This window comes from Schistocerca nitens, chromosome 5, assembly GCF_023898315.1.
Source record: "Schistocerca nitens isolate TAMUIC-IGC-003100 chromosome 5, iqSchNite1.1, whole genome shotgun sequence".
In the NCBI taxonomy this organism is placed as follows: domain Eukaryota; kingdom Metazoa; phylum Arthropoda; class Insecta; order Orthoptera; family Acrididae; genus Schistocerca; species Schistocerca nitens.
This window is the reverse complement of record NC_064618.1, coordinates 86,099,274-86,115,056: the sequence shown is the minus strand read 5'-3', so window position 1 is coordinate 86,115,056 and position 15,783 is coordinate 86,099,274. Positions and strand designations below refer to the sequence as shown.

The 15,783-nt window shown below is 39.3% G+C and overlaps 1 protein-coding gene across 1 annotated transcript in view; it reads right to left on the bottom strand.

Annotated features, from left to right (window-relative positions):
* Positions 1-15,783, bottom strand: part of LOC126260243 (chymotrypsin-2-like) — a 168,948-nt gene that overhangs the window by 97,965 nt on the left and 55,200 nt on the right. The window contains exon 4 of the mRNA XM_049957556.1: positions 2,812-2,953. Coding sequence (XP_049813513.1) covers positions 2,812-2,953 — 142 coding nt within the window. The remainder of the gene's footprint in view (positions 1-2,811; positions 2,954-15,783) is intronic.

Below are 15,783 nucleotides of genomic sequence, written 5' to 3'. Positions count from 1 at the left end.
TCCCTTCACTATCTGAATAATTTCTTTTATTTCATCGTACATTTCTTCAATTTCTTCGTCATCTGCAGAGCTAGTTGGCATATAAACTTGTACTACTGTAGTAGGTGTGGGCTTCGTATCTATCTTGGCCACAATAATGCGTTCACTATGCTGTTTGTAGTAGCTTACCCGCATTCCTATTTTCCTATTCATTATTAAACCTACTCCTGCATTACCCCTATTTGATTTTGTATTTATAACCCTGTATTCGCCTGACCAAAAGTCTTGTTCCTCCTGCCACCGAACTTCACTAATTCCCACTATATCTAACTTTAACCTATCCATTTCCCTTTTTAAATTTTCTAACCTACCTGCCCGATTAAGGGATCTGACATTCCACGCTCCGATCCGTAGAGCGCCAGTTTTCTTTCTCCTGATAACGACGTCCTCTTGAGTAGTCCCCGCCCGGAGATCCGAATGGGGGACTATTTTACCTCCGGAATATTTTACCCAAGAGGACGCCATCATCATTTAATCATACAGTAAAGCTGCATGCCCTCGGGAAAAGCTATACCTACGGTTTTTAAAATTTCAATCCGAAAGGTGCTTTGTTTGAGAACACCTGTGGCTTTGAGTTCTCCTTAATATCGTAGCATTTTGGCTAAGCCTCTTGTTACTATCTGAATATAAGACAATATCCATTGTTTTATTATCTATGATGTCTCATCCTAATTTATCTCCATTAACATGAGTTTCTGGAGCAGTTGGTCACTTGAGATGATTGTTTTCATTGTGAGCATACTTTTCATATCTTTTCACATGTTAAGTTTTTGATTACATCACACGTCCTTTCATATGATCATGACTGGGGAAATTAGGTTTTATATCAGTAACTGTATTAAAATTTGTTATACTAGAATTGTCACTATAGTTGGTTAGACAAATGACTTTGTTTTTGCATGTTAAAGCACTGTCGTTTCATGAACTTTTTTTTCATAGTTTTTTTGTGTTACCAGTACTGCACTGTTTACATACATTAGATTCTATTTCTCCACAAGTTTCTGATAAATGCTGTACCATGTAAATGAACATTTCAGCAAATTCTGTAATGCCAGCAAGGTCCTGTTGCAGCACATCTATCACGTTGACTTCAAAACCATTCCCACATTTTTGCACTGCTGTCTTGTACCTGGTGCAGTATTTTTCACAATCACATGAAAAGTTTTGTAGTTCCAGTTGAGTGAAACAGTATATCTGATACCATCTGTATGATGCTGAACATAGCTGAATACCTTTAAATACAATATCACCACACTAACAACATCCAGTTGACACTGAATAGTCACTTATTATATCTTCGTTTCTCTTCACCACCCTATGTTCAGGTTCTTGTAGTGTGCCGATTTCTTTTTTAATACATCAATTTATGTATGGTATTTAAGGAATTTCTTCCAGCAGCTTCTTCTATAGCAGTATACAATTTTTTGCAGAAACCCCTTTTGCAGTGTAAAAACATGGAAAATTCATGATAATGCAGGAGGAAATAGGATCAATACAAATAATTATAATTATCAGCGGTAAGAATTTGGGGTGTGGGATGTTCCACACAGTCATGTAGCTGTGCATTGTGCACAGATGAGATCATTGATACAGTGGAAGTCAGAATGTGTGTGGTTTGAAAGTTGATGAAAACACACATGAAGGAAGAGAAAGAATGATATATAAGAGTAACACTTTTATCCATCCATACCCTGCTATGCCTCCCCCTTCACCATCCTAGTCCATATTGCTATTCACGCAACAGACACATTTCGATTGGAGATGTTGGTGGTAGCAGTCATGTGTGCGTGAGGTCTGCTTGCTTGTGTGAATTTGTGTGAGTGTTTTCTTTGGTGAAGAAAGATTTGACCAAAGCTGTAATGTGTAACAGTATTTTTGTTGCATCTGTCTGCAGCTTGACAGGTCATCTTTACAGTGAGTTGCAATCTATTCTTTCCCTAATATTGTTGATTTTCCAATTTTGAGTTTCCATTGTAAGATCATATCTCATTAGCCACTCTAACAATTTTATCAGAATATATGTACTCCATGATATAAATTTTACATAACTCTTAATATTTTTATTAGATTTATGACGACGTTTCCCATATATAAATTGCTGATAGTGTTCTGTGCAAAGCTACACAAGTGCTTTATTTGTAGTATTAGATAAAAACAGCACCTGACTGGTACAAGAAAAGATGCAGTGGCTTATTTTAAAGTACTTCTGTTTCTCATTTATAGATGTATATAAAGTAATCTGGAAGTAAACACCATAATTACCAGTGTGCTTAAATTATAGGCCATAATTTCTTGTTTACGTACTTTGCAGCAGGAGACAAGAGTGTTTGCTTGTGCCGGTGGATATATAATAAATGTTATTTGTTCCACATCCTTGAAGTGTATCCTTTTAATACATCTTGTGCTAGTACTAGTAGCATTATCTCAGCACATCTAACTAACGGCAGCCTCATCTGTTTGTTTACATATTGTTGTCTTCATTTTCTGGTAAACTGTTCAGTATACTAAAAGTGCACCTAAATAAATTGCTTCCAGATTCCCACATGTTTCAGTAATATCATAATTGCCTTTTCTGTCTTGTATCTCTTCCTTCATACCATATTTTGTAACATTCTTCCGTAACCAAACGTTTCAGACAAAATTGCTGCTATCCTTTGTTCACTTTTCCTCTGTGTTATTAGGACAGTGCATAAGCCACTGTGCATTTCATAATCCTATAACTTGGTTTCAGTTTAAAGTGCAAGAGAATGGAGTGAAAATTATTTATTTTACCTTTAAGACTGCAATGTCATTAACTGAGAGAGTTTTGTTGTAATCTTCATGAACAATAACTTCGGAGACTGGTATAAGGGATACCGTATCATCATCCAGTCGAATGGACCCAGCAAATACACTCAGCCTTGTTTGGTCTATGCTGAAAATAAATTGAATGATTTTGAAATGTAAGAAATAGGTTTTGTTATGTGTCCCCTAAGAGGTGTCAGGTACATTTTCTCATGCATATCTGGAGGGGAGTGTTAGGTGGACCAGTCTTAAACAAATACTGTTAAGTGTGGTCCATGTGACACTGGTGTCAGTGGAAATCATCTGCTTGGTTTACAGCTTAATTTTATGTATTCAGTCATTAGAGTATCCACAAATTAATCTGTCTGTGTTGAGGGTGACAACAAATCATTTAGAAAATCAAAATTTGCAGCAATGCTTAAGATGCCTCCTGTCTGACAAAATTGTGAGAACTGTGCAATATGGCACTGCTATTCTCAGTCATTGCTGAAAATTATTATTACTGTACATGTTTTACAATCATGCTCCATAAATATTATTCCATCAAATGTCACAAAATGAAGTTGAAAATATTTTCAGATATAACAGAGAAAAAGTGCATGACATCTCTTTGGAGATACTTGATATGTTGCAAGTATATTTGTGTCAATAAATGCAGGTGTTTATGATTTGCAAAATTAACATCTACATTAGTTGATAGTGAATAATTCATAAATATTATTACCATGGACTGAAGGGTGTTAATCTGTGTCAACAATAAGCTTTATCCTATATCTGAGGACAAAGTAGTAGATCTCATGGTCAAACCATATAGAACTTCAAACATAAACATATTCTTTACTGTACAGATGTACAGCCTACAGGTTGCATGCAGCCCAAAGCAAGTATCAGTGTGGCCCAGGAAGTGAGTATTGATTAAATTCCATAAAATTCTATATATGTAGAGTTATGATGTATCGAACATTTTCAGTCTAAAACTCCCACCACACAATGCTGTTTTCTCATTGGTCCATCCCCCTCCCTATCTCTCTCTCTCTTTTACCCCCCTCACCCAGTCTCTGCAGAAATGCCATTTCATCTCTTTTGACAACATGTGCGACAGTTCACTACAGAAGTACTTTGGCTCTTTTATATGTGTTGTATTAATGTAAACAACACAAAAAAACCTTGTGAATCGCCTTGTTAAGCATGTATTTGACATACTTTTGGCACCGTTTCCACGGAGAGTTTCACAGTTTGAAGTTTAATTCAATTGTCTGGCAGCAATGAACCGACACTGATTTTTCCAATAAAATCATCCTCTAGTTTCTTGTACTTGCCTCTGTTGTGTAAAGGAGTCTGCAGAAATTAAGACAAAATGATAAACAACTTAGGAGCTACATATTTCTCCTACAGGACCTTTATTGGACCATTCCTGTTTACATACAAATACTTATGTCAAATACTTGTGTGAAGTGTGGAAATGTGCAAGCATAAAAATTGTTCAGAGTGATAGTTTTCAGAGTATGGTAGGTCATGCACTGCAAAATTTAAATGCATACACATCTAAGGCAAAAATCTACATGTGCAGTCAAACAAGTGATTAAAATTTCAGAAAAAATTGGATGATTTATTCATTGACTGAAGTAGAATTGTCTTCAGTGATGAGTCCTGCTTCAAACTGAGCCGCAGTGACTAGAGATTTCTTTTCATAGCAGGACCCCTATGCTTGTTATCTGTGGCATACATACAGCACAGCTGTATGTTGATGATATTCTACACCCTGTTTTGTTGTTCTTTGTCGCAACCCATCCTGGGCTTACAGTTCAGCAAAATAATGCCTGCATGCACATTGCCTTACCTTGGCCAGAAAGATTACCAGGGCTCTCCCCAATTGAGGACATTTGGAGCATTATAGGCAGGGTCACAACCAGCTCAGTATTTTGATGGTATAATGTTCTAATTGGACAGAATTTGGCACAATATCGCTCAACAGCACATAATATCCCTATTGTAAGGGCTCTAAATGTCAGGTGTTATTCTTTCTTCTGTCAGCTGTAACAGTAGGTAACAATGTTTTTGAACCCATAAACATAAGCAGCAACCAAAATTCATCAGCTTTGTCTAGTTTAACGATCAGATGTAGGCCTATGTATACTTGATGCTAGCAAATTTCTGAAGTCATTACATTGTCCATGATGAAGACCACAGCAGATAGCCAGTGCTTATTCGTGATGATACTGTAAATGATTTATAATAGCAAACCAGGAGTGCTGCTATTTTACAATTACAAAACTCAGAAGCCACCAATCATAGCCTGCAAGTATTCCAATGCAGGAAATTGCAACAGGCTGCTCTGAGTAAGAGGCATGGGGTACTCATTGTACATATTGTGCTGATCGAAGACAACATTACTCACTACCCACACACATCTCAGTACCCAACACATTTTCTTTGGAAGTTTTGTTGTAAGGTGCAGTGCAATCCATTCTGCAACACTAGTTCCCAGGAGTTTTCATCTTTCCTTTCAGTTGAAAACATTTCTTTCTGTTTAATATTTTCACAGTGAGGATGATGTGCAAATAGGTATTGATCAGGGGGCTTGGAAGTAATAGGTCATGGCACTCCTAAAAAATAAATACATGTATCACTTTCCAAATTTAACGACTAATTTAAGGGAAATGAAGTAGTGTGAGTACTAGGCATCTTGAAAATAGCAAGGAATTCTAGAAATTACAAGCTATCTTCATTTAATGTAGGATACATTTCAATAACTTCTGTGAGGGGCTGTGCACTTGGATTAGCTATCAGCCTGGCCATCTTCAGAGAACATACCAACTAGACAGGGTAACCGTATTTTGTATTAACAACTAATGTCATGAATAATGAGTTTACAGGTAGAACTAGCAAACCACAGGAAGCTGGTAAGGGAAGACAGAAAGAGAAAGACCGTCCAATAAGAAAAACAAGATAACAGTAACATTGATTTCCCTAACATAACAATTGAAAGAAATGGTATTCCCTGTATTTACACACATGCATAGCCATATGTTGCAGACTTTTGTTCACATTAGTAATACTTAATGAAATACCAATAATGGTTAGCACAGAATTTGATTTCATATCGTGTAAATTATGATGATGTCAAAAGTTGTGAGATTTCTCTACTATTGCACTTCTTAAACTTATTGCATCACTTCTCAAGTTTTTGAATGCATGCCTTTCAAACGCTATATTTCTCGAAGTAAAATTTCTTGAGTTTATGCTCAAGTAATTTATACTGATGTAAGCAAATAATGAGTATTGTTATTGTTATCATTTTTATCAATGTCATCATCAAAATAGTCCCATACTGAGGAGAGAGTATGGGAACAGGTGCGGGAACCATGCATCACTGCTCTAGGTCCTAGTAGAGGTGGTTTGCCATTGCCTTTCTCTGACATGTTATGAAGTGTCAAGTGCATATCTCTGTCATGTGGACGACTATGGTACGTGCTTGTATAATGTAGTGTTGGGTTTATATTGTTATGGATAAAGGAAGGGAAGACAGTCAACTCCAGTCCTGGCATATAGCCTCCTACTCTCAAATAGCACAACGGGGCTGTTGAACCAAACTTTCCTATTGTGTTTCAAACAGAAACCACATATTGTGAATGGATCAGTTAGAACTACTATTAAAACAAGTTTTATTCTTAGGTGGTACTTCAAAATATGTTTTGTATATGATTTTTTATGTAGAAATACAGACATTGGAACTTACTAACATATACTGAAAATAATTATTACAAAATAAAAAATTATTTACAGAATTTTAGTAGAAAAATTAATTATTCTTGCAAAATACTTCAAAATACTTTTTTTGCAGGAGAAAACACATTAGAGCTTCAATTTCAGCATTTATTTCAGACAATTATTAAAAGATTTAAATTAAATTACAAAATTGGACTTTGTGGGACTATACTGAACTTAGTTTGTATTCTTATCAAATTAACTTACGCAATTCTTGAAGTTAATGTTTGTATACTCTTCGCAGAGGAATGATTGACATCTATTACACTTTTTGTTTGTCTTTCGGTCTTTCTTCAGTCCTAACTCTTTGCACTAGCTCTCTTCTGTTCTTTTGCTCCTGAACTCCTTCCTGCAGTATTCTGTAGACTAAATTTGATCGTCTCAGAAAGATTTTTGGTAATTCTATCCTCTTGCCTTGGTTGTGTTAGCTCATATCCAAGTTCTCTTAGAAATAGCCTCCTTCTGTACAAGTTATTTTGATTGTACTCTGGATTTATGTGTACATACAACACTCAGGCTTTTATTACTGCAGTATCCAGCACATTGTAGAACAAACAGGCCATCATTTGACACACCTTTTTGCAGGAATAAGTGTTGGTGAGTTTATCTGTTGTGTCAACTCCTTTTTATTTTGTTGTAATGTAGTACAAAGTGGGGCAGAATGGGCTCTGTGATTTGACGGGTGAATTGTAAAAAAACCAACAAGGATACTTAAAAAATGTTTTTATTTCTGAAAACTACATTCAATGCCATTTTATTTTCATTGGGTTTTGAAAATTACATCATCCACATGCCAACCTTACAACCTTAGTGAATGATGCACATATTGAATTATTCAAAAAAGTTTTCGAAAACTCTTCTCAGCACATCTTGTGTTATTCCAGCAATGACATCTGCAATTTCCCTCTTAAGAGCTTCCAAGGCTCTTGATTGAACTTTCAAAACCTCTGATTTTGAGGTATCCCCAAAGAAGAAGGGGGGGGAGGGGGGGGGGGGAGAAATACACCACAGGGACTCAAATCTAGGGAATGAGGGGGTCCATGGAACATCCTCTTGAAAGATCAGGTGGCTGGGAACTGTTATTGCAGAATTTGGCATGAACAATGGGCAGTATGAGCTGTGGCACCATCCTGTTGAAACCAAAGGGTTTCTGTGTCGTATTCCTCATCATACTCCTCAAGTTTGGGGTGTAAAAAATTTCTCCACCACTTCACAATTGCACACAGAGTTCACAGTAACAGCTGCACCTCAAGATTCAAAAAAGTAAGGGCCAACAATGCCTACGAAGGACACAACACACCAAACTGTCATTTTGGGGCTGTGCAGTGGTCTTTGGTGAGTTTCACGGGGGTTTTCAGTCACCCAGTAACGAAAATTTTGCTTATTTTTGGAACCATATAGATGAAAATGCACTTCATCACTAGACCACAGAATAGTGTCAGGCTCACAGAGGCTAAGATTGCATTGCAAGCATCTGTACATTTTAACCAGTCTTCTGGACTAACTTCTTGAACAGCCATCAACTTGGAGGAGGTCAGAGTGTAAAATACGCCTTACCATTCTAGACGTTATTCCAAGAGCAGCAGCATGTTCCTGCACAGAGTGTAATGGAGACTGTTCAATGGACGCTCTCACAGTCACAATGTTTTCAAGTGTCCTCATACTTTTAGGTTGGCCAAATTGTTTTCTAGGTAGTGCATCCTGTCACCGTAATTCTAGTAATCCATTTCCTAATGGTTTTAGCATCAGGAATCCTGTAATGACAGTTCAAACCAAATTGCTATGAAAAGCCCTCTATGTCACCACCACACTATCATTGTTTTTAAACGACGTTTCTATGACAAAGCCTTGATGCTTACCAGACCTCGGCATGGTGACTACTGAAAATAGTATTGTTTCCCCCACCTAATGCCCTTACTCCCACTTGGCTACTGCATCTGCGTGCTCTTCAGTGATTGTATGAAACTAGGGAGTCCATTCTGCCCACCTTCTATTACTTCAGGCTTTTTATGCTCTTCTGAAAACAAGCTACAGTCACGGAGCATTATAGAGTAATATAACTGCCCCCACCCCCACTTCCAAAACCAACATGTTATGTCCCTCTGGAACACAAAGGCAGTTGTAAGTACTGGTCTGCTATTGTTTGGCTGCATTGCCTTTGGAATTTCAGCTTTGTTCTTTCCGAGAGTTCCTACTAATGTTAGAATTTTCTTGAGAAGTTCTTTGGCCAGGGTGTAGTCCATAAAGAAATTATCGGTTGTAATGTTCCATCTAGTTTTCTCAATACTTTCAAGCCGCAGATAACATTCATGCTTTGATTTATTTCTCATGGTCATTGTTCCAGTTTTCCTGTATACTCTTCTGCTGCATGAACATATGCTGTTTTTATGTCAGACAACAACCGTAATTTTATTCCGTCTTGCCAATTTGGGTTGTGCAGGTATATACCACCAGAAGAGCCACCTTCCTTTGAATGGAACCAGTTGCTCATCAACTGTGAGATATTCATAAGGAACAAATGTTTTAGGCAACTATTCCAGAAACATTTCAAAGAGAACCCTGATAGCAGCCAGTTTATCGTGACATTGCCTAGCTGGTTGATCTTCTTTGTTGTCAAATCTGGGAAATCTGCAGATCATATGGAAATGCTGAAGTGACGTCATTGCATGAAAAACTGGCCAATCATTTGTGTTGTCCCATAGCTCTTCTGAGACTCTTCAGCAGATCTGTACACACCAGCTAATATGAGAAGTCCCAAATAAATTTCAGTTTCTGACTTGTAATAGAACATCTTTGACTTGTGATACACATGTCAGTTCTCTGTTGGTTTCATTCCAAATCACTATCAACATCCCTTCAATTATGAACAGTGAAAATGATGATACTTTCATTTAGTCAATCTGTTGAAGAGCAAACCGCGTACGTTCTGGAGCAGGATGGAGTATGTTTGTAGTCCTAAAATAAAACTGTAGAATAAAGAAAACTGAACTAAACTAGAATTAAATACAAGGCAGTAAATTAAATTACAAAGAAATACAATAAAACCTAAAACTGATAATAAGTAAAAAGTAAAGATATACTGCATACAAGCCCGAAGGAGTGACGGATGATAGAGGTTTTTTCTGTAGAAAATTGGCACAATGATGAGGTAAAGGGTTCTGTGAAAGTCTGTCCCAGCACTGCACTCCCCACCACCACAATAGTGACAGCCCACCACACTTGTCACTAGACTATGACATGGCGCAATAATAATAATAATAGTATACCCATAAAATACAGTTACATATAATATAATTGTTATGCTCACATTGCTTGTGACTGCTGGAGGAACTGTAGACAACTTTGTACCATTATGTGACACACACACACACACACACACACACACACACACACACACAGACTAATGATGTTGTCGTTACACTTGTACCTGTTCAACAAGAATGTGAAATACCTCTGAAGTGTTGTTGACCATACAACAACAATCACATTTATTTCAGGTAAAATTTTGTTAGGATTCAAATGAAAATTTCTGACTTGGTGTAAATAAACCATACACAATAAGTGTGTCAAAGCTGGGCATTTCCCAAATTATTTTACATTTTGAAATGAAAATTGAGGACAACATAAATATTACCTATTTGAGAATTACCTAAGGTCCTGCTAGAGTGTAAATATTTTTCTCCTTTTTCTTCTTCTTCTTCTGCGGCTCTACAACTCATGATGAGTTTTGGCTTCTTCAACTGTCTTGTTCCATTTATCTTGGCCCTGTTACTAGCATTTTCCAGCTCCTGTTGCCCATCTTGAGAAAGTCTTCTATGACTCTGATCTCCCATCTAGTTTTTGGTTGGCCATGTTCTCTCTGTCCACCTGGCTTCCCTTGTAAAATCTTTTTTGGTATTTCTGTATCATTCACGTGCACCACGTATCCAGTCCCCCTCAGCCTAGATGACTTCACACTTCTTCTAACGGGCTGGTACATGGCATACAATTCATGGCTGTATCTCCCCCTCCATCTTTCCCTTTTCACAAATTGGGCCAACAATTCTCCTGAGTAACCTCCTCTCGAATGCATCCAGTGATTCAGCATCCTTTGCTGTCTGAGCCCAGGCTTCAGAGGCATATGTAAGTCCTGGTCTTACCAGTGTTTTATAAATGGGTTAGTTTTGTGGTCCTAATCAGGAGCCTTGAAGATAGAAGCTTTGTTAAGGAAAAATAAGCTTTATTGGCTGCAATTAGTCTCTGTTTTATTCCCTATGAGGTATCATTTAGGCTAGTTACAATTGAACCCAGGACTTGCAATGATCAAACTTTTAGAAGGTATAACTACCCATCATTATTTCAGCTGGCATGTTCCCCCTGCGTGCTTTCCTAGCAGCTAGGTATTTTGTTTTTTTCTCATCGATATTTAGTCCTATATTCCTACCGGCCTGTTGAAGCACAGTGAATGTCTCTTCCATTGCCGCCAGAGTTCTTGCTACTATGTTGATGGTGTCTGCACATGCCAGTATCTGCACTGATTTATGAAAAATCATTCCCCTAGTCAAGATATTTGCTACTCTTATCATCTTCTCCAAGGTGGTTTTATGTTAATTTTAGTAAATGACCCATTCACAATAGGAAGGTTAATGTTCGCATCAAACAGACTGATCACCATAAATGGTGTTACATGTCATCGCTTCTTGAGGTACTGTGGAAAGGTTTGAAATTTAATCTAGTATGTTGGTTGAAAGGCTGGTTATCAGGAGCTTTACACCACCACATCTCCTCTCCTTGCTGGCCAAATACTGGTGGTGAAAATTTTCCATCAGGAGTCAAACCAGCATACTTCCAAGTCATGCATCTGCAATAATGACCTCAGCTTGGGCTGATCGACTGCCTGTTTTTTCCTTGCAGTTTCATTTCCTCCAGTCTTGTTGTTTGATATCTTGATGTTATAACTGGAAAGTGTTTTCTAGGATCTTGTAAAAGATGTACACAACATAGTTATTACAGTTAAGTAGCTCTCTCCTTGTTTATCAGCACTATAAATTATGTAATGACCAGGTCTGTTATCAAATTTACAAATCGTATACACATCTCCACTCATTTCCAACATAACTGTGATAACACCATATCAGTGAAATAATGCAGTACTTGATAAAAAGTGCAGACTTGATACAGTGGTAATATTTCTTAACAAGCTCAGTGCACATGTTCTTGGCACAAAAAAATGAACAACATTATTAAAATATACACTGCTTAAGTTTCATATAAAATTACACTTAGTTTTTTCATGTTTGCTATACAAATATGAACTTTATTTGCAAGAAGTACATTATATTTTACAGTATACAAGAAGAACAATTAATTCTTTTTGCAGATGACACTAGTATTGTAATCAGTCCAGGCATACATGCAGTAAGAAAGTAATGGCAAACAAAGTTCTTAAAAGTATGATTGACTAGTTTTCCACAATGGTATCACCTTCAATTTTAAAATGACAGAACTTATTAAGTTCTAGGAGTATTATGTCAGTGATAAGTGTAATACATGGTGAGAAAGTAATGAATAGTGTGAGTGCCCATATTGATGAGAATATAAACGAAAAAGCACATTTTGGAACTCCTAAAACAATTTAATGCATCCACATTTGCACTTGGAATTACTGAAAATCATGGGGAGAGACAAATCAGTATGTTGACACATTTTGCGTATTTTCATTCAGTGTCATATGGAACTCATCTTTTAAAAAATCAATGAAAATAATTAATTTTTGTAAATGTCATATACCTTTCCTTTCAGCACTTTTCCCAGGAGGAGGACCCACTGGCTTTCCATAACTTTTATGTGTGTTTTCTCCTGCCGCTGCTTGGTAAGTAAATTTTTTCTAGAGTCACTTGTATAATCTCAAAATGTAAATCTTCACTGCCCAAAAACATGCAGCAAAAATAATATATGGTGCTCATTCATGAACATCTTGTAGACATATGTTTAAGGAGTTGGGCATTCTGACTACGGCTTCACAGAATATTTTCAGGAATAAATTATGTTGATGTTACCATTGCTATTGCTGAGCCTCAATTGGCGATTTTGGGGTGGGGCAAGTCTTACAAAGACTGGTGATATACATATCACCACTGCTGAAGCCCAGGCTATCCGTGATCTGAAGGCTGACCGGTCCATCGTCATTCTTCCGGCGGACAAGGGTTCCACGACCGTGGTACTTGATCGTCGGGAGTATGTGGCTGAGGGACTGCGTCAGCTTTCAGACAACACCACATACAAAGTTTGCCAAGGTAATCCCATTCCTGATGTCCAGGCGGAGCTTCAAGGAATCCTCAGAACCTTAGGCCCCCTACAAAACCTTTCACCTGACTCCATCAACCTCCTGACCCCACCGACACCCCGCACCCCTACCTTCTACCTTCTTCCTAAAATTCAAAAACCGAATCATCCCGGCCGCCCCATTGTAGCTGGTTACCAAGCCCCCACAGAACGTAAAGGTCTTTAAATATGTCTGCTTGTGTCTGTATATGTGTGTGTGTGCGCGAGTGTATACCCGTCCTTTTTTCCCCCTAAGGTAAGTCTTTCCGCTCCCGGGATTGGAATGACTCCTTACCCTCTCCCTTAAAACCCACACCCTTTCGTCTTTCCCTCTCCTTCCCTCTTTCCTGATGAGGCAACAGTTTGTTGCGAAAGCTTGAATTTTGTGTGTATGTTTGTGTTTGTTTGTGTGTCTGTCGACCTGCCAGCACTTTCATTTGGTAAGTCACATCATCTTTTTTTTTTATATATATACACTCCTGGAAATGGAAAAAAGAACACATTGACACCGGTGTGTCAGACCCACCATACTTGCTCCGGACACTGCGAGAGGGCTGTACAAGCAATGATCACACGCACGGCACAGCGGACACACCAGGAACCGCGGTGTTGGCCATCGAATGGCGCTAGCTGCGCAGCATTTGTGCACCGCCACCGTCAGTGTCAGCCAGTTTGCCGTGGCATACGGAGCTCCATCGCAGTCTTTAACACTGGTAGCATGCCGCGACAGCGTGGACGTGAACCGTATGTGCAGTTGACGGACTTTGAGCGAGGGCGTATAGTGGGCATGCGGGAGGCCGGGTGGACGTACCGCCGAATTGCTCAACACGTGGGGCGTGAGGTCTCCACAGTACATCGATGTTGTCGCCAGTGGTCGGCGGAAGGTGCACGTGCCCGTCGACCTGGGACCGGACCACAGCGACGCACGGATGCACACCAAGACCGTAGGATCCTACCCAGTGCCGTAGGGGACCGCACCGCCACTTCCCAGCAAATTAGGGACACTGTTGCTCCTGGGGTAGCTGGGCTACGGTCCCGCACACCGTTAGGCCGTCTTGCGCTCACGCCCCAACATCTTGCAGCCCGCCTCCAGTGGTGTCGCGACAGGCGTGAATGGAGGGACGAATGGAGACGTGTCGTCTTCAGTGATGAGAGTCGCTTCTGCCTTGGTGCCAATGATGGTCGTATGCGTGTTTGGCGCCGTGCAGGTGAGCGCCACAATCAGGACTGCATACGACCGAGGCACACAGGGCCAACACCCGGCATCATGGTGTGGGGAGCGATCTCCTACACTGGCCGTACACCACTGGTGATCGTCGAGGGGACACTGAATAGTGCACAGTACATCCAAACCGTCATCGAACCCATCGTTCTACCATTCCTAGACCGGCAAGGGAACTTGCTGTTCCAACAGGACAATGCACGTCCGCATGTATCCTGTGCCACCCAACGTGCTCTAGATGGTGTAAGTCAACTACCCTGGCCAGCAAGATCTCCGGATCTGTCCCCCATTGAGCATGTTTTGGACTGGATGAAGCGTCGTCTCACGCGGTCTGCACGTCCAGCACGAACGCTGGTCCAACTGAGGCGCCAGGTGGAAATGGCATGGCAAGCCGTTCCACAGGACTACATCCAGCATCTCTACGATCGTCTCCATGGGAGAATAGCAGCCTGCATTGCTGCGAAAGGTGGATATACACTGTACTAGTGCCGACATTGTGCATGCTCTGTTGCCTGTGTCTATGTGCCTGTGGTTCTGTCAGTGTGATCATGTGATGTATCTGACCCCAGGAATGTGTCAATAAAGTTTCCCCTTCCTGGGACAATGAATTCACGGTGTTCTTATTTCAATTTCCAGGAGTGTGTGTATATATATATATATATATATATATATATATATATATATATATATATATATATATATAATACAGGGAAACATTCCACGTAGGAAAAATATATCTAAAAACAAAGATGATGTGACTTACCAAATGAAAGTGCTGGCAGGTCGACAGACACACAAACGAACACAAACATACACACCAAATTCAAAGTTTCCCTCATCATAATGCATACATTACATGTATACGAGTATTAGGTAGGTAATTGTATGAAACATGAATAATAAGTGGAATATATATATATATATATATATATATATATATATACGAGGGCCGTTCAGAAAGTAACCTCCGGTTGATTTAAAAAAATACACCAAGTTAAATAAAAATATTTTAATATATACATCTTACAACTACATCTTTGCACTATTTTTCTACATAGTCTCCATAGCGATTGAGGCACTTATCGTATCTCTTCACAAGCTTTGAAATTCCTTCTGCATAAAAATCACCCGCTTGTGCCTGGAGCCAGCCTGTGACCGCATCTTTGAGCTCTTCGTCGTCATCAAACCGCTGTGACCCGAGCCATTTCTTCAATGCATGAAGAGGTGATAATCACTTGGCGCCAGGTCTGGGCTGTAAGGTGGATGGTTGATAACGTCCCACTTGAAGTACTCAAGAAGGGCCGTTGTTCTGCGAGCAGAGTGAGGACGGGCGTTATCGTGCAAAAAAACGATACCGGAAGTCAGCATACCACGGCGTTTGTTCTGTATAGCCCGTCATAACTTTTTTATTGTTTCACAGTACACGTTTTGATTAATGGTCGTACCACGTTCCATGAATTCAACCAACAACACCCCATTGGCATCCCAAAACACCGTTGCCATCAGTTTTCTGGCAGAAAAATCTTGCGAGGCTTTTCTTGGTTTGGTAGGCGAATTTGAATGTGCCCACATCTTTGATTGTTCTTTTGTCTCAGGGTTCACGTACTTAATCCAGGTTTCGTCACCGGTCACGATTCTGTTTAACAATGGTTTTCCTTCGTCCTCAT